A 17428-nucleotide genomic window follows, 5' to 3' on the forward strand; every position below is an offset into this window, starting at 1 on the left:
GAAGGTGCAGCTAGTTTATATGTGGCTGTCTTGATTTCAAGTTTAGGCTCTTTGGAGGTAAATCCATGATCTAACCAAAACAACATGCCTTTGATCTTCAGTTCCTGGTCGATTTGGCTTTAAATTATAAAGTGTAAACAGAAGAATCATCACAAACTTTCATTGATAATTAGTTTAAAAGTAATAAACTGCTATTATCTTGCACTAGCAGTCTAGCACCGACCAAATTAGTTTAAAATTAATACATTGCTATTAGTTCAAATTCTAATTATTTATTTCCAACTTCCATCTATAAAACCCAGACCAACTCTTAGCATTCTCACAGGCACAAAATCACAAACACCTGAGTATTGTATTTCTTTTACACATACTTGGAGGTTTTGGCCTGCTGAGTACCTGGAGATGGCATCGAAGGCTGCATCAATTGCTCTTCTCCTGATTCTCAATATCCTTTTCTTCACTTTGGTCTCTTCTTCCCAATGCCCACCATCACCTAAGAAGCCACACAAGCCAAGCCATAAGCCTGGAAGCGGTTCTGGGTCTGGATCTGGTTCCGGTTCTGGTTCTGGTTCTGGTTCTGGTTCTGGTTCTGGGTCTGGATCTGGCTCTGGTACCGGAAGTTGCCCTAAGGATGCCCTAAAATTCGGTGTTTGTGCCAAGGTGCTGCAGAACTTGGTCAACGTAACTCTGGGAACCCCACCCAAGACCCCTTGCTGCAGTTTGATTCAGGGTTTAGTCGATCTTGAGGCAGCTGTCTGCCTTTGTACAGCCCTCAAGGGCAATGTTTTGGGCCTTAACCTGAACCTCCCTATCTCCTTAAGCTTGCTGGTGAATTACTGCGGAAAGAAGGTCCCATCTGGCTTCAAGTGCTCTTAAGCTTGTTCCCCTTAATTGTGTCAATGCTATGCTCTCTTTTCCATCTTAATTTGTTTGTAATTCTATTCAACTCTTGTGCTCTATATTTGGGCTTTGGAGTAGTCATGACGTGTTTGAGAGATTTGTTGTTTCTCACTTTCTTCCCATAGCTTTTCTAGGTTGTTTTCTTCTAATATCATAAATAAATGAGCCCGGTGGTAACAATCTTTGTCGAAGGAAGTTAATTTATATACTTTGTGGAAGGTATTAAGTATCAGCTGATTCTTTATTAATGAACCCATTGCTTCTTATCGCTATTTATTGCTTCCCTAGGTTTCTTAATTGTCTCTTTTTCTACAAGTAGAATACTCTTGTTTGATCATGCATGGAGAGATACATTGTAACATGAAATCATGCTGTAAATTCTAAGTAGTCACAACAAGAACAAAAAATATATGAAATCAACCTTGGCAAGAGACAGAACAACACGAAAAACAAGCCAAAGCCAAAGCCAAAGAGTCATCGAAGTCCGTGAAACTGAAGATATGTATGACAGAAGGAGCTCACGGGTACGATCGGTCACGGACTGGTCATAGAAAGCGGCATCGTGATGCCAACCTGAAAAATTCCAGACTCTTCAATTTAGATTATATTCCGATCAAACAGTACCTTGAACACTTCCATTGACAGATAATCCATATGTTTTCGAGCTTCTGGAGATGTGTATGTTTGCCGCTCACCGTTCAACCATCCTTTGCATTCAGTCACGGGTATGCTATCAAGTTCATCTATAAATCTTCTTCTGTTCGAACCCATCAGCGAAGATAGTTTCTAAGGAAGCATCATCATGGCTTTGAGATTTACAGCATGTTTCTTCATTGTCATAATTTTATCCCTAACAGCACTGCGGCCGTTACGTGCTTGCGGTTCATGCAAGAATCCACCTAACCACCACCACCACCACCACCAACCCGTGCCACACCCTCCTGCAACCTGGCATCCTCCACCTTCTACACATCCACCATACCCTAGCAACCCTCCTTCAGGTGGTAGTGGTAGTGGTGGTGGTGGTGGAGGTGGTGGTGGAGGAGGCGGTGGTGGAGGAGGTGGAGGCGGTGGAGGTGGAGGCCCTGGTGGTGGCTTTGGTGGTGGCGGTGGAGGTCAACCAGGTATTGGGTCACCTCCATCTGTTCCCACTACTTGTCCAATCGATGCATTAAAATTGGGGTTATGTGTGGATGTGCTCGGAGGGTTGGTGCATGTTGGATTGGGAAACCCAGTGGAGAACGCATGTTGTCCGGTGATTCAAGGGTTGCTAGAGCTTGAAGCAGCTATATGTCTCTGCACGGTTATCAGGCTTAAGCTTCTCAACCTCAATATCTTCCTTCCAATTGCTCTCCAAGTTATCATAACATGTGGGATGAATCCTCCCCCTGGGTTTATATGTCCTCCATTAACGTAACTAGTTACCCACAACCTGTAGTTCAGTAGTCATGCTTTCAAAAGATGCTTGTTACTAAACTTTGTGTTGTACGGGTTGGTCATTGCTGTGCCTTTGGTATCACTGTAGTAGCTTATTAGGGTTTTCTTTCTTCCATTCCAGTGTTTCGTGTCCTGATATTGCAGGGATATTAGTCATGGTCAACTGTTGATTATCTTTAAATTTATAATCTGTGATTCTCTCCGTTTCCTTGCTTGCATGTTTTAGTTTTAAGGGAAAGTAAGAATGAGCAATCGTTGTGTAACAAAAGAAAGTCTTCTATCATCCATTATCATAACTCGTTATTCATGAATGACCTACAAATATGGATTATGAGATGTCTAATTTTTATTTTGTTTCCCAAGCGGTTTAGGGTTTTGATAGCTGCCCTAAATTAGGCTATCGTTTCACTTAATTTATTCTATTGCTTGCATGTCAAATTTTGAGAAAAATGAAAACAGATCTTGTCAACAAATAACAAAACAAAGCATTGAAAAGAATCTAAGAATGATAACAAGATAAAGTATTGAAAAGAAATAAGAATGTTGAGAAGGAAAACGCATCTGTATAATGGTCTTCTACACCATTATCCTAAAACTTTTTAATAATGTTATTCTAGAATTTGGTGGAGATATTATTTTGCGGAGAAATTTATCGATCATCCATTCACTGAACCAATGATTCACCCATAATTCTCTTTGAACCATTGCTCACATATTGAGTTAATTTCTACTAAAAAAAAGACCTAGTAGTTCGTTTGAGTAAAATAAAATCCAGTATTGGCCAGAAAAAGGAGAAATATATATATATATATATATATATATATATATATATATATATATATATGAATGCAACTGTGAGTAAGGCACTAATCTTCCACACAATAAATCTCCCTTAGTTTGACAAGATGATTAAATATAAAGATGTGAATTAGATCAATTAATTTAAAATGTCGATGAAAAGGAAAAGAAAAAAATTCTATATATATGAGATGTCTATGTAACTTTAAGTTAAATACATATTGTGTTCTTTTTTAGTTAATTGAAATTAAATATAAAGATGATTCTCTTGGTTCACGTCAAGTTTCACAAAGCTGTGAATTAGATCAATTAATTTAAAATGTCTATGAAAAGGAAAAGAAAAAAATTCTATATATATGAGATGTCTATGTAACTTTAAGTTAAATATGAGATGGTCTTTGCAGGGTTGTTAGATTGGTAAAATCAACACCTCTTAGCGAATAAGTTTTGGATCCAACTGATGGCATATGTAATAACCGGATTCCCTATATATATAAAAAGAAAAAACATACATTAATTAAGAACAGCAGCTTTTTATTTATATATAACTATTCTATAGATAAATAACAGTTAAGAGCACGATTTGCTTAGTCTCTGTGTTACAAAGAACTCCCAACTGGCTTCTTTCTGTGTCACACAGGACCCATGCAAGATGCAAAGAGAGGAAAGAGCAGCTCCGCCATAGTGTGAGCCAGAATTTATTCTTAAACCAAATACATAGGATAAAGGACTAGAGTAGGGGAGTTTGCTTAATTGCATTGGAATCCATAGGGGAACTTCTCTGTGCAAATGTTGTAAGGGCCCTGGGGAGCTCTGAGTAATTTAGTCAATTTTCCCAGTTCAACGAATTTATTAAGTTGGATGATACTGCAAAGACAGGTAGTAGCCTCAACGTTACTAAGGCCCTGAATGAGGTAGCAACATGGGGTGTCTGAGACCAATGGGAAAATATGCTTTAAGGATAACGCAAGAGTGCATGTCCCAACTTTCTGAGCATCTTCCAGACAGGTAGCTGGCATAGGAGTTGGAGCTGGGGTTGCAGAGACAAGAGAAAAGAATAGGAGGTTGAGCGAGAGGAAGAGAGCAGCAGAGGCAGAAGCCTTGGAAGAAGCCATCTCCAAAAGTCCAAACCTCAATACAAGGTAGCAAAGAGGTTCTTGAAGGAATGGTGTGTGGGGTGTATTTATAGGGCACCAACATAGATACATCTTTCTTCAAAGGTTCTGTTTGGTTTGGTTCTGATCCTCTTCAATGAGCTGTCCAATCGATATCGCTTTAACCAAACAGATATAGGGATGGAATGACCACCCTTCTGCCTTCCCTCGAAACACCGCACCATAGGTGGAGTGCATTCAACTTCTTCGTTCTCAATCCATAACAAGAAAGTGAAAAACTCGACTGTTACCTCTAGCAATCAATGGAATGGAATGGTTCAATCTCCGTAAGGATTTATAAACATCTTCATCCGCTTTTGTATATTTTTTTTTAAAAGAAAAAAATTGATCCTGTAGATTTCATTTCATTGGCTACTAGCTAGTATAGGTGCAGTAATAAGTAATAACAACCAAGTTAAATTCTAACAAAGCTATCTCCATATGTGACCATCTCCCATACCTAAATGTGCAGTGAACCATTTCCGTGGATTTTCATCTGAATGCTATCATTTTTTTTTGGGTAGAATTTAAATGCTATCATTGGACCATTGCTTTTAGACCAGCAAATTACGTAATTGTAATATATCTTTTGGACTCTAGATCTGCTACCTTGGGGGAGGGTGGAGACAATCCCTCAGTATAGTATATATAAGGTGGGAGACCACCTATGAGGTATGAGGCCCATGAGTTAACAGAGGTGGTGTATCCATTCTATACATAGTGGGGATCTATCCCCTCCCTCACCTTATATATTGTATAACGAAACTAGAGTATGGATCACCTGCCTGTCAAGAGAAAACAATCTGCTCTCTTGACATGTCTCAATTACACAATAGGGGGGGGGGGACTGAGTTTACATCCTCTATAATTCTCCCTTTGCAATTTTCTGTAATTTGTATCAATGATTGTGACACGTAGTAGTTAATTATCCAAGGGTTAGAATTAAATCCCAATTAAGAACTAAATCTAATAGATCCCTAAAATTAAGCCTCAAGAAAATAAGAGAAACAAAATTGAAAGAAATTTTAGAGATTTGTTAGATTCAATTCATAGTAGGGGATTAATTATGACCCTTAGATAATTAATTACCACGTGTCATAATATTATAGGAATTACAGGAAATTGCAGAGGTGGGAATTGTAGAGGATGTGAACCCGAGGAAACCCACCTTTAAATACCAATAAAGTAGATCAAATGGTGGATTCTAATGAGTCCCACCCCTATTGTGTAATTAAGAAGCGTCAGAGATGCAAGTTATTCTTCCATGATGCGGAAATAGGTAGTAGTGATTTAGGCTTTAGAACCAAACCCTAAATTTTAGCCTCCCCACCCGTATATTTTTCTTTTGCTTTTCAAGAAAGATGGTTTCACTTTTTTTTTTTTTTTTGGGTAGAAATAGGTCTATATATAAACGCGCGACCCACACTAGGCATCAAGATTACATAAATCTAAATACCCCGGATTTAAACAAGGCAAAGAGTCCAACACATAACGGACACAGCCTTATCGGTAAGGAAATCAACTACAACATTGCACTCTCTTTTAACATAAACAAAAGAAATACTTTGGAGCCGAGATGCAAGAATCACCACATCCCATACAAAGTTTTGAATATCCACTAGAATCAATTCCAAATTAGTTCCACTTTTCATTGACAAAGGATATTTGGGGATATGTAAATTTTTGGTAGTTCATCATACTAAATTATTAATGCAGCTACCCTACTGACACATTAACTCTGATGTACACAAAAAGGATGATGTTGCTTTGGAAGTCCTTTCTCGTTTTATTGTAATCAGAAGAACACATTGGCTCTTACCATTTATTGCCATAGTAGGGTGTTTGATTAACGACAGAACACATTGACTCTTACCATTTATTGCACGCGCTCTTTTATCATATCAAACTAGCATGGTCTCCATCAGATATGGAGAGGTAGATTTCTCATGGTTGTTGGCACGCATGCATGCAATAATAAAAATTTCTCACTTTCCATTTAAAGTTCTTCCTTGTTTATCTTTAACATCAATTGTACATGATATCATCCACCTTTCTTCTTATTTTATGAATTGTAGTTTTTACTTTGTTCCTAGGGGATGCAACATTGTTGCTCATTTTCTAGCTAAGAAGACAGTTACTTTAACAGGGAGGACTAACTAGCCAAATTCCACTACTTGGTTGTTGGATCTTTGTAACTCTGACACCTTGTCAATTCTCTGTTCTTTGAAATAAATGTTGGTTCACCAAAAAAAAAAAAACATCAAACTATTGTCATGTAAATTAGGGAATTTATCATTTCACGAGAAGAAAAGTGTATTCACATTTTGCTTAATCTTTTAGTTATTTGAGTAAAAGTAAACACAAAATTTCATTTGAGATGGCATTTGCGAGCTTAGGCACTCAATAACAGTTCCATCAACCATGAAATACAGACAACATGGACTTTGAAAGATAAAAATAATAAGCTCTAATTACATTAATCCTCTTTACATGCATTAACTAGGACAGTGAAGCCTATGGGCATAGTATGATTGATGATCCCCTCACATGTTTGTCTTGATGGTTGTGTAGAGGTATACCGTTGCTTTGAAGATTAGCTAGATATCCCTCAAGCAAAGTAAACTTCTCATAAATATATCTTGTTAAAGACTTATGTGTTAAAAAAAAAAAAAAAAAAAAAAAAAAAAAAAAACTATTAATTATATTGTGATATTCTTTGGGGGCGGGGAAAGAAAAAAAAACAGCCCCAAAAGTGATAAAATTATTTTCTAACTTCAAGCATCTCTGAATTGAGGGATTGGACATGTTCTCAATTGAGATTGGTGGAGATGGATCAAACAAAAAGAGATGGATAATTTTTTTCTTTTTCTTTTTCTTTTGTGACAAAAGGTGAGAAGAACAAATGAAGACGGCTAACAGCCGAGAGTCTGGATCAGCTCCCCGTCGGGGTAGCACAAAGTGCTCCCCAACGACTTTACCACCATAAAAACAGGGGGCCCAGGGGTGGGGGTGATGGGAGGGTTTTTTTATTTTTTTATTTTTTACAGGTGGGTCCCACCAAATTTGTGGTGGAAAAGCTCTCGGGGAGCTGTGCTTCCCATCAGGGGTGATGATCCGAATTCAACAGCCGAACACAATACATTCTTAGGACCAGATCTGGGATTCCATTGATTTTGAGATTAAATTCAAGTTTAACCACCTTAATGATTCTTCCTTGAACCTAAATCCCAGTGATACCTACGTAAATCTTCATTTAAGCTCTTTAACCATTGCTGTAGCTCTCCATAATTGTTTACCCCACCCAACCCCGAACCAAAAAAAACAATGTAGCTCACCAAAAGTATTTCAGACTTGCTTATCCATTTTAACTATTACAGTACACAAATTTCGTGCTTCACCCATGCCATTTCACTATGATCGATGGATTCTCATGGTCATTTTTATGCTTGCAATGCGAACTTAGTGCCCCAGGCTTCCTCACAAGCAGGGGGAGTTGGGAAGAGGGAAATTTTCTTATGCATCCTTATCCCCAATAATATTTGCTGTGAGAGGCTGTTTGAAAAATACTGCGCCAACTATTTACGTATTTCTCTTTTGTACAGCGGAGACACTCTGCGCATTTTGCCTAAATGAACTGATTTCTTCATTAAGAGGAAATAAACACAACATTTTATAATTTTTTGAGGTGGACATTCTACGGTAGTAACAAGCTTAGACATTCAATAACAATTCCTTCAAACACAAAATACGAAAAAGAATGAAGAGATCACAAGACAGGGATTTTAAGATTTGAAGAAGAAAAAAAGGGTGCTAAGTAAAAATCGGTAGCTCTAGGGACATTGAAAACCTTCGGGGACCTTCTTTCCACAAACATTAACAAGGAGACTGAGGGCAACGGGCACATTGAGATTGACGATACCCAACACATTTGCCTTGATGGCTGTGCACAGGCATAATGCAACTTCAAGGTCAGCTAGACCATCCAACAATGCACAACATGGCTTGGTAGGTGGGTCACCCAAAGACACGCTAACCAAACCCAGCAGATCAACACATACACCCAACTTAAGGGCGTCAATGGGGCAGGTTCCGGCAGCCGGAGCTGGACTTACCGGGTTACACGTGTTGCAGTGAGCTGAGACACAAGTGAAGAAGATGAGGTTGAGGATGATAAGGAGAGCAGAAACCTTGGAAGCCATGAGAGCCCTTTCTGCACACAATGCATCACCTAAACGAGTTGTGTGGTATTTATGGAGAGAGTGCACATTGAAGTGAGCTAATGGGACATCAATACATACTGTTTGAAAACGGCAGCCATGTGAGGGCTGTGAACGATGAGGGGCCATGGGGCTCTGTGGTTTTAAGGAAAAATGGGTTTTTCTGTGATAGTGGATTGGCTTTGGCCAAGAGAACCTTCGTTCCAACCACGTAAAACTTGTGGTGGTGCTGCTTGAGCGTTGTGAAATATCTCTGCTTGTGTTTAGTACTGTGTTAAGATTCTTTGGCCTGCAAGAAGGCCAAAGTACCAGGGCCAGGGGGACCGTTGCGTGTGTGGTGCTGAAAGTTTGTGGACTGTAGGACTCAATGTTATCTCATCAGACCCGCATATGGTGGCTATTATCCTATGCGATTGCGTTGAGCAGATGGAATAGGAATCGTCCCTCATATCTGGATAGGGCGTTGGGTCCAAAGGGGCTCAGCACTGAATCGTGGTCATTTTATCACCTATGTTCATTGCAAGGTCAGCCTTGGCATGGGAAATCTCAACCTTGGCGATGCCCATTAGGGTCATCTAGCCAGCCCAAGACTGATAGTTGTTCCCAAAGATATTCCAAACCTCACCCACCATACCAACCACTCACCTAGGTTTAAAGTATCGATATCGAATATCGTATCGATCAAATGATTTTAAAAGACGTATCGTCCTGTATCGAGTATTGTATCGCTTTGGCAAATATATTTTAGTGTAATTCAATGGAGAAACATATCGAGATGTATCGTATCGGTTGGGTCAAATATGGATACGTATCGTATGGTATCGTGAGATACTTTAAACTTTGCCACTCACCAAAAACACATTGTAGTTGCAAGTAGAAGGCAAGGTAGACCAAGCTCAATATCCCAACGCAAACCTAACCGGACTTTGAGTTAAGGGTTCTTTTTTATAAACTTTCCATTTGGCTGGTTAGACGTTGATAAGAATTGCAAAAGGGTATATAAACTCTCCATTTGACACTCCCCGCTTGACCACAAATAACCCAGGGACCCACAGATTTAGGGGATGAAATTTATTTTTTTAAATGTTTTATTATTTTTTACTTCTGGCCCTACATAATTTGTAGTTGTAAAGTGGTCAGGAAAGAAGATCTCCTTTTCAAATGATTTTTCCAATGAGTGCCAAATAAAGTACAAGATTCAGTCATAATAATATTTTAATTCAAGGTTGGGATAAATCTAATGAGTGTTCTTGAATTAAAATATTATATATGTTGCAGAAAAAAAAATTAGATTATTATTCGTGGTTGAATTCTATGACTTATTGGACATTCAATGGGAGATTCTACCCAAGGAGAGGAGCCAAATATACATAATTCCATCCTTGATATATTTTATTTGCAGCACTTTATTATTGGAGAATACTTGGAACTGTTTCTTGAGTTTGGATTTTCTATCTATATAAGAAGGAAAATTTTAAACCCTTTGATTCATGATGTTTTCCAATATCAATGTAAAATCTTCATTTTTTTAGTGGATTAGTTAAAATAGAATTTATCCCCATTTATCCTTGTTTGTTAGAAAAAGGAGGATCTTGCTTCCATGTGGGTTGGAATATTTCCTCACCATGTGACTTGAGGATTTGAACTCGTGTTTCTTTTCATTGTACTCCCCAGACACTTTTTTCTAGGGGCGTCAATTTGTAGTACGAACCGTTAAAACCGAACTGCACCGGCCCATTATAGCCCGAACCGAACCTTAATGGGCCGTAATTGGGCTGAGGGTTGTGGAGCCCGCACCAACCCAAAACCGAATCACAACCCGTTATAACCCGTTTTGTAATTTTTCATTAAGTAGTATTTGAATCATTATATTATCATTAGGTAGTTGGTATAGACAATTAAAAAAATTAAGCATGAATTCAAAGATCAAATTGTCATTTTACTACTTAATATCTAGGTTCTTGATTTCTATAGAATGGGTGGATTTTTTTTAATGGAAATTGACCAACAGCAACTTTGTTTTCTATATAATTTTCGCTTTTGTTTTAGGATGCTCAATTGTTTCTTCTTGTTTTTTTTCTTACATACTATAAACCGTTAGTTAGCCCGAAACCGTTATTTTGCTAATGGGCCGTGTTTGGGCTAGGTGTTTTTCAGCCCGAAACCGCCTCAAACCGCACCGTTGATACCCCTACTTTTTTCCCACACATGTTGTGTGGGGTCCACGTTTGAGTATAATAAATAAATAAAAAGTTTAAAGGTGGGACCATCGGTGGGTTTTACATGGGCCCCAACACAAAATGTGTGGTAAGAAAAGAGTGCAGATCACATCCTTGTCGTGGGACGCTTTTTCACCACAAAATCAGGTGGGTCCCATACCTAAATAATAATTTGGGGGGGGGGGGAGTAAAGATGAGATTGTCAGGGCCACATACTGCTCCCCTGACCCGAGGGGTGTGATCCGAACTTGTGAGCACATAGATCTCCCCCAGGTGGTGATATGGACTCTTCCCACGGGACGTTCTTCGATGTTGCACAATTATTACCTAGTACAATGCAACCTACGGCCGAGATTGAAATCTGAGTCTCGACCATTCGTTTCACAAAAGTGGGTTTCAACCATATTGCAAAACGGACGGTCGAGGGTCGAGATTTAGACTCAATTGTAGGTTGTACGTGTTGAATATTAATTATACAGCACCCAAGCTAAACCCCTTTCCAACAAAGTGATAAAACTATTCACCAAGAACAAAAGAACCAAAAACAAAAAAAAAAAAAAAAAGGAAAAAGGGGATAAAACTTTTACTTTTTTAGGTTAAGAAGGCGCTTTGTATTAATATTGATATCACAGATAGGCAAGCAAGGGTATAAGCGAAGAAATCAATCTCTCAATTAATATTCAACTTAGCAAGTAATAAGTATTGTGCATTAAATGTGCAGCATTGAAGTCAAGTTATAAGAAACTAACAAAAAAAATCAGAGTTGCATTCACCTCCGTAAGATGATGCAGGAAAACACAATTTTCAAAATCTCCACGCAAAGACCATTATCTCTTAAGTGATCACTCTCATTCCAGAGTACAACACAGGGATGGTCAATATGAACGATTGCTTGACGCGAGTCACTCCGCAGGCAGCTCTACAAGACGGCACCCACGTCGCCTTGGCTGCCTGGAGTCCGGTCTTAAATGGCTAGTAATTCCATCCGCAAAACGTCCTTTGAAGCACAACCATCCGCAATCGCAAATTAGACGTCTCCACCTGCCGCTGAAGTGTTTCATAACGATTCCGGGTGTCGCAATAGATGAGACGCAGCACAGCACCAGGATGGGGCACTACATATTTGGATGGGTGCGACTCCTGCATTCGAATGGGTACGCCTAGAGTGGATGCTGGTCCACCATCAATCAACCGTTGCGTACTTTCTATTTCAACCGTCGCCTCAAATATTCAATTAGATCGTAAACTACAACTTGGAACCCTCTCCTCTCCTTACGTTTGGATTCTCTGCGTCTGCATTGGTGCCCCAAATGAAGACGTTTTAAGAAAGTTAAAATCACTGTCTATGAAAACGAGCGAGGAAGGAAGAATGGAAGAATGGCTAAAGAAAACGAGAGAGAAAGGAAGAATGGCTAAAGGATACTCACTCTTCGATAAGAAACTCGAAGACTTAAAATCAAAAGTCAACCAAGTGATGACACTCTCGGCAGAGGACCCTCACCATCAAATCCTCGTGGAAGATATTGAAGGAAGGTTTACGTTCTTGAAGCGCCTAATCTCTGCAGAAACTCAATCCCATACCCAGAAACCACACCACTTGCACCATATTGCACAGAGGCTTGAAAACCTAGAGTATGATTTCAAGGACAGGCGGGACAGTTTGGAGATTTCATCTGCTGACCATACCGATACAGATTCTCCGTGCTCATGCACCGAGTCATGCTACAAGGATGACGAAGCCGAAGTTGAAGTTGAAGTTGAAGATACTGGTAGTTTCCTTGACCTTCATCTTCATCATGACCAAGATCCCGGTATTCCTACCGAAGGTGTGATCCAAGAGCAGGAGCAGGAGCCGGTGCCAAATGCTGAAGGGTACGAGAAGAGGGAAGAAACAGAACTTGTATATGGGAAAAGGGCCAACGCAGTAGCAGTCATGTGTGGTGCGGTCATGTTCACCGTGTCCCTCATGGGCGTGATGATGGTAAGCTTTTGTGGTTCTTTCGACTACAGAACTGGGCTAGAAGATTTCTTACCTCCTACTTGAAAGAGACTCCAATTCTAAGACAGGGCAGTGAGTCATACTATATATATTTTCATAATTTGAAGTATAATCACTTTTTTATTGAGATATTATTATATACATTTTTAGGAAGAGAAAACCATAGTAAATTCCTGTATTTTCTATCTGCATATTTTATCACCTGCAAAAGGAAAGACAAAACCTTAAATTTTCTGGGCTCAACCAGTAGCATTTTTTTGCCTTGATTATTAACAGGGGCAGGGGCGATGTTGCATCATAGTAGTCTTGCCCTTCCCCTCTCCATTCTGAATGAACTGGCGCTCCAGTAAGATGCCTATCCCGTGCCCCCATTGCTGCCAATTGGTTTACTGAGCACAAACAGGGTGTCTATCCCTCTCTCCCATATTAGTAGTAAGAGATTGTCTAAAGTAGAACAACTTAATCTAGAAGAGCTGTTGTACTAGAAAGGATTCATCAATTAACCATTAATACAGGTCTGCAAACTTAAATCAACAAAAAGAAACAAAAACTGAAACTCTCCATTCACATAAAGCATCGAAAACCAAGAGACAACAATACATAATGAACAACTACATTTTACACTAATATCATACCAGGAGAGGGCTGCAGTTCTGAAACCATCTGAAACACGCCAAAGATAGATGCAGGCTTCTAAGCAACAGAATACCAACTGTTACAACTATGTTTTCTTGACAAGGTATCCAGCAAGGACTCCCAAGAGACCGATTAACGCCACAAGCAGGAAGGAGAATCCACCAGCACGGCTTTTGCTAGTTTCTTTTCTCATTAACTCCTGTTCAATGTAAAAATAAAAGAACACACTAAGCCTTTTCCCAAAGGGAGAAATTTATGCTTCATTCAAATTGGAAAATATACTAAGTAAATACTAGTAATATGAGATATTTCCAGCTGTGGAACAGTATCCAAGGATATCACTCCATCGGACATGTGGATTGGCCACCTTCAGAATCAATCAAAATCAACCGAACCATTTGAATCGGAGAAGGAAGAAACCGTAAAGATTTCAATATATCTGTCAATTTGCTACAGAGGCCCAACATGCAACGACGAGATAGGGCTGGTGATATGACAAAAAAGCAAAGATTGGTGCCCCTTCATATGATAAACAACTTGATGAGTGCTCACCAAATTGAAATTTTACAGGCAAAAACAAAATGTATTGGACGAGTTTGGAGTGTTGCATTCACAGAATTGAACATAAACCTATAGATTATTAGCTGAGAAGAAAGAGTCAGAACACAATGAAAAAGAATGTATGCATGTTACTGAAGAAGGGACCAATGATGATGATACCAGGAGTTTTTACCCCTATCATTTATCATTCAGGTGTTGACCCAGATCCTCATCTACATCCTTACAAATTTGCATCTGTAGATCAGACTGCAATTCAATTTAATTTACGTTGCTCAGTTCCATTACAATTTGCTGGGTGTATGGACATCATTCCATATGATGTATTTTCACCTATAGATGTGGCACAAATTTTATCAGGGAAGACCTAGGTTGTTTGAGTTTCATATCACACACTTTAGTAGACCATATATGCATGTGTTCGTCTACAAAGAGAAAAAAATCACGTAGAAGACAGGAAATACAACGTGGGAGACAGGTTCATACTGAAAATTCAACTCGAGTGGTTTTAGAAAGGGTACATGGAAGAAGCTACATGTAGGATGTGCTGGTAAACTTACCACCAATGCCTTTTATTTAGAGTTGCCACCAAATATGGTCATTAGCACAATCTTTAAAGCTGAAAACCTTGTGCCTTGCAAAGGATCAGCAGCCACTCCAAACCCTTTTGGGCCTTCAATTACAGCTACCCAGACCACACCCACAACAGCCACACATTTCCACAGAAAAAGTTTAAAACAAATAAATTCCTAGCAGGGAAATTTGGTACATACCAATTCTTGACGCAGTTTCTGATTTTGTTGCATGGCAGAAGCCTTCTCCTCAGTCAACTTGGAAATCATAGGCAATACCTAAGAAAACCATTTTAACAGAAAATGAATGAAGCATTGAAAAGAAAAGATCGAAAATGTTGGAGATTGTGAGTGCCCCAAGTAGGAAGGAATTATGTCCTCTGTGACCATAACAATAATCAATGTAAGTTCAACAAAATCAACACCTTCTCTGGTTTATAAAACTTAAATCCAAGCTTAAAAGGTAATGTAACCTCAAATCATTGCCCTTTTCTGAATATGAAAGCCAAAATCAATATCACATTCACCCTCATTAAATCATACCCATGTTGGACAATTAATCACCACCCTCGGTGCAAAACTGCATTTGCTATCATGTGAATTCACTCCCCATAATGTCAAATAAATTAAAAATAGAACCTATCCAACAGTTTCTTAATCTCATCTAGATATACTTGATTAAAAAATAACTCATTCTAGACTAAACTAACTGCACATGAAACCATACAATGTTATCTACACACTTGTGAGAGAAAGACTCGCTCTGTCACGCGACACATGCAACCTGTTTTAGCAGCAAAGGGTTTACCTCCATATCTTTATAACAGAGAGCTACTAGGAAATAATATTCATAAAGTTTAAGGCCCTGGAACACTAGACTAACTCTTTACTACTCAGGTTTTCAAATCCTATTTAATGAGTAGCAGCATTCATTGACTATTAGAGGGGGTAGGGGTGAATCCCTAAGATGCCAGAGCATACAGTCACCAGACTCATTACAACCATCATTATTAGAGTTTAAAAGAAAGATGATTTTATGTAGTAAACCAAATCCAAGGCGCACTAAACCTACCTTACAAAGACAAACAAGTTTTCTAATAAAAGCCTCAAATGAAAGAGAATTGTATTACCTCTGAAGATTTCTCTGTAGGCTCCTCCATAGATCTAGTGTGATTAGCTTCAAATCCAGATTCCTTGATCTGAATATATTTCAAAGCAACAGCCATATGTTCAAATGGAACTCATACTTTATGAAATTGATCAACTGCTCATGACTGGAAGAACATGAACAGCAAGTTACACTTACAGCATCAAACATGTTTTGATTTCCATCATCCAGCACAGATGCCCTTGGAGAAGATCCTTCTTCAGATCCTTCAGGGACTGGTGACGGGGGATTTGCAGGAATATAAATCACCCTCAACTTGAACTCCCCGACAACTTTACCCGCCTCTTTGTTAAACTACAGAATAAATTGATGCCACAATTGACTACCAAAAAGAAGAAAAAATCAGTATAAGGGGGACCAACAACATTGTTGTACCATATCTGCGGTTATATCCTTGGCGGTCGCACCATGATGTGTGGCCACGCTCTGAAGTAGAAACTTGTCTTTGCACTGCATATCAGCAGGAGCCTCCTTTTGGGCTTGCATTGTAACTAATCAGACACAATACCAAAGCAAATTAAAACATAAACTAACGGCCAATGGCATATATACATAGTCAGAGGAAGTAAATCAATATCAATTAAACGTAAATGGAAGTGGGAACAAATCATGGTTTAAATGCATTGAAATAGTTACCAGTAACGTCACATGTCGACCCAGGTAAAACGATCCCCGTGTTTGGACGAACGCAGTATTTCTTAGGGTTGGTCGTTTTAACCTTTCATTCACATAGTAAATTAACAAAAGAAACAATAACAACCCAGATTATTAAATACCACAATGAAAGCAGGGGGAAAAAAACGCCAGCAAAGAGATAACTACCTTGAAGGCTACATATTGATCCGTCTTGTTAGCCAGTTGCAGAGAACACGAACTCTGCTTATTCAATTCAACTTCAAAAACAGAACACAAAATGAATAGGAAAACACTTAAAGAGCGGATTAGAGCGGCAGAAAATGTCTAGGGCAAACAAGAAGAGACATTGAAAAAACTAAATCGAATAGATGAAAGATGAACAGACAAGTGAAAAATGGAGAAACAGAATTAACTAAAGAGAGACTTCTTACACGGAAATTTGAGCTCGCTAGGTTGAATGCCGAGAAGATCTCCCCCAATCATGCCTAAAATCAGTAGCTTTACCAGAGTAGGTTTACCAAATGGGAATTCGAAATTCTGGTAAGGTTCTCTCTTTAGGACGAAAGAGCAAGGACGAGGACCGATGGCAAATGAGGGTTTATATTGGGAAAAGATCTAAGCACAGAAAATGAAATAACGCACAATTTTCTTTTTCAAATTCTTCTCCGCTTCTGTTCTCCTCTCGTTTTCTTCGCTGTTGTTCAGAGTTTGAACGACCGGTCTTCCAAGGTTCGATCGAAAATCTGCAAATACATGTAGGACGCAAACAAGCAAACAGCTCCAGACAGAACGATCGAGTGTCTGAGAGAGAGTCGCGATAGCGGAAGGTAAGGTACCAAGGTGTAATCACGCGAATGAATTCTTAATGGAACCTGCTTGCGCATTTAATGCAGGACCGTCATTCAGTACATCTTGGTCCGTTGGATCAAGATCTTGGTCAAAATTTTGAATCCGACGACTTAAAATTTCGCTTGACGCATTAAATGGCTGGATTCTTATTGGTTGTTTAGTAGAAGCCTAGAAGGTATCTATAACTTTTCTTTTTTTAAATCTTTAAGCAGAATGACTAAATCAACCCCCAAAGCTTCTACTATTCCTTTTGTCTTGAATGTTAAGTTGTCGATACTCGATAGT

The 17428-nt window shown here is 39.0% G+C and overlaps 3 protein-coding genes and 1 pseudogene across 3 annotated transcripts; 1 reads left to right on the forward strand and 3 right to left on the reverse strand.

Annotated features, from left to right (window-relative positions):
* Positions 1-316: 316 nt before the first annotated feature.
* Positions 317-1080, forward strand: LOC149013503 (14 kDa proline-rich protein DC2.15 pseudogene; annotated as a pseudogene).
* A 2804-nt stretch (positions 1081-3884) lies between these two features.
* Positions 3885-4250, reverse strand: LOC149013504 (14 kDa proline-rich protein DC2.15-like). The gene has a single exon (XM_089157733.1). It carries the CDS (start codon positions 4248-4250, stop codon positions 3885-3887), a length of 366 nt encoding a protein of 121 aa, XP_089013859.1.
* A 3731-nt stretch (positions 4251-7981) lies between these two features.
* Positions 7982-8585, reverse strand: LOC149013505 (putative lipid-binding protein AIR1B). Its single transcript, XM_089159903.1, has one exon. The coding sequence runs from the start codon at positions 8486-8488 to the stop codon at positions 8120-8122; it is 369 nt and encodes a 122-aa protein (XP_089016029.1). The 5' UTR covers positions 8489-8585; the 3' UTR covers positions 7982-8119.
* A 3182-nt stretch (positions 8586-11767) lies between these two features.
* On the reverse strand, positions 11768-17134 carry LOC149013506 (vesicle-associated protein 1-3-like). Its single transcript, XM_089159253.1, has 8 exons — positions 16726-17134; positions 16481-16551; positions 16295-16376; positions 16034-16149; positions 15797-15952; positions 15621-15689; positions 14692-14769; positions 11768-13559 (listed from the first exon to the last, which is right to left on the reverse strand). The coding sequence occupies exons 1-8, from the start codon at positions 16775-16777 to the stop codon at positions 13446-13448; spliced, it is 738 nt and encodes a 245-aa protein (XP_089015379.1). The 5' UTR covers positions 16778-17134; the 3' UTR covers positions 11768-13445.
* Positions 17135-17428: the final 294 nt, after the last annotated feature.

Source organism: Hakea prostrata, chromosome 6 (assembly GCF_041222555.1).
Source record: "Hakea prostrata isolate BN-2017 chromosome 6, UWA_Hpros_2, whole genome shotgun sequence".
In the NCBI taxonomy this organism is placed as follows: Eukaryota; Viridiplantae; Streptophyta; class Magnoliopsida; order Proteales; family Proteaceae; genus Hakea; species Hakea prostrata.

Excerpts from the sequence above, each read along its gene's own strand:
- LOC149013504 (XM_089157733.1), bottom strand. The coding sequence starts at position 4,250 with ATGGCTTCTTCCAAGGCTTCTGCCTCTGCTGCTCTCTTCCTCTCGCTC.
- LOC149013505 (XM_089159903.1), bottom strand. The coding sequence starts at position 8,488 with ATGGCTTCCAAGGTTTCTGCTCTCCTTATCATCCTCAACCTCATCTTC.
- LOC149013506 (XM_089159253.1), bottom strand. The coding sequence starts at position 16,777 with ATGATTGGGGGAGATCTTCTCGGCATTCAACCTAGCGAGCTCAAATTT. Across the intron at positions 16,552-16,725 it reads TAGCGAGCTCAAATTTCCGT|TTGAATTGAATAAGCAGAGT; the intron begins GTAAGAAGTCTC and ends CTGTTTTTGAAG. Across the intron at positions 15,690-15,796 it reads ATCAAAACATGTTTGATGCT|ATCAAGGAATCTGGATTTGA; the intron begins GTAAGTGTAACT and ends AAATATATTCAG.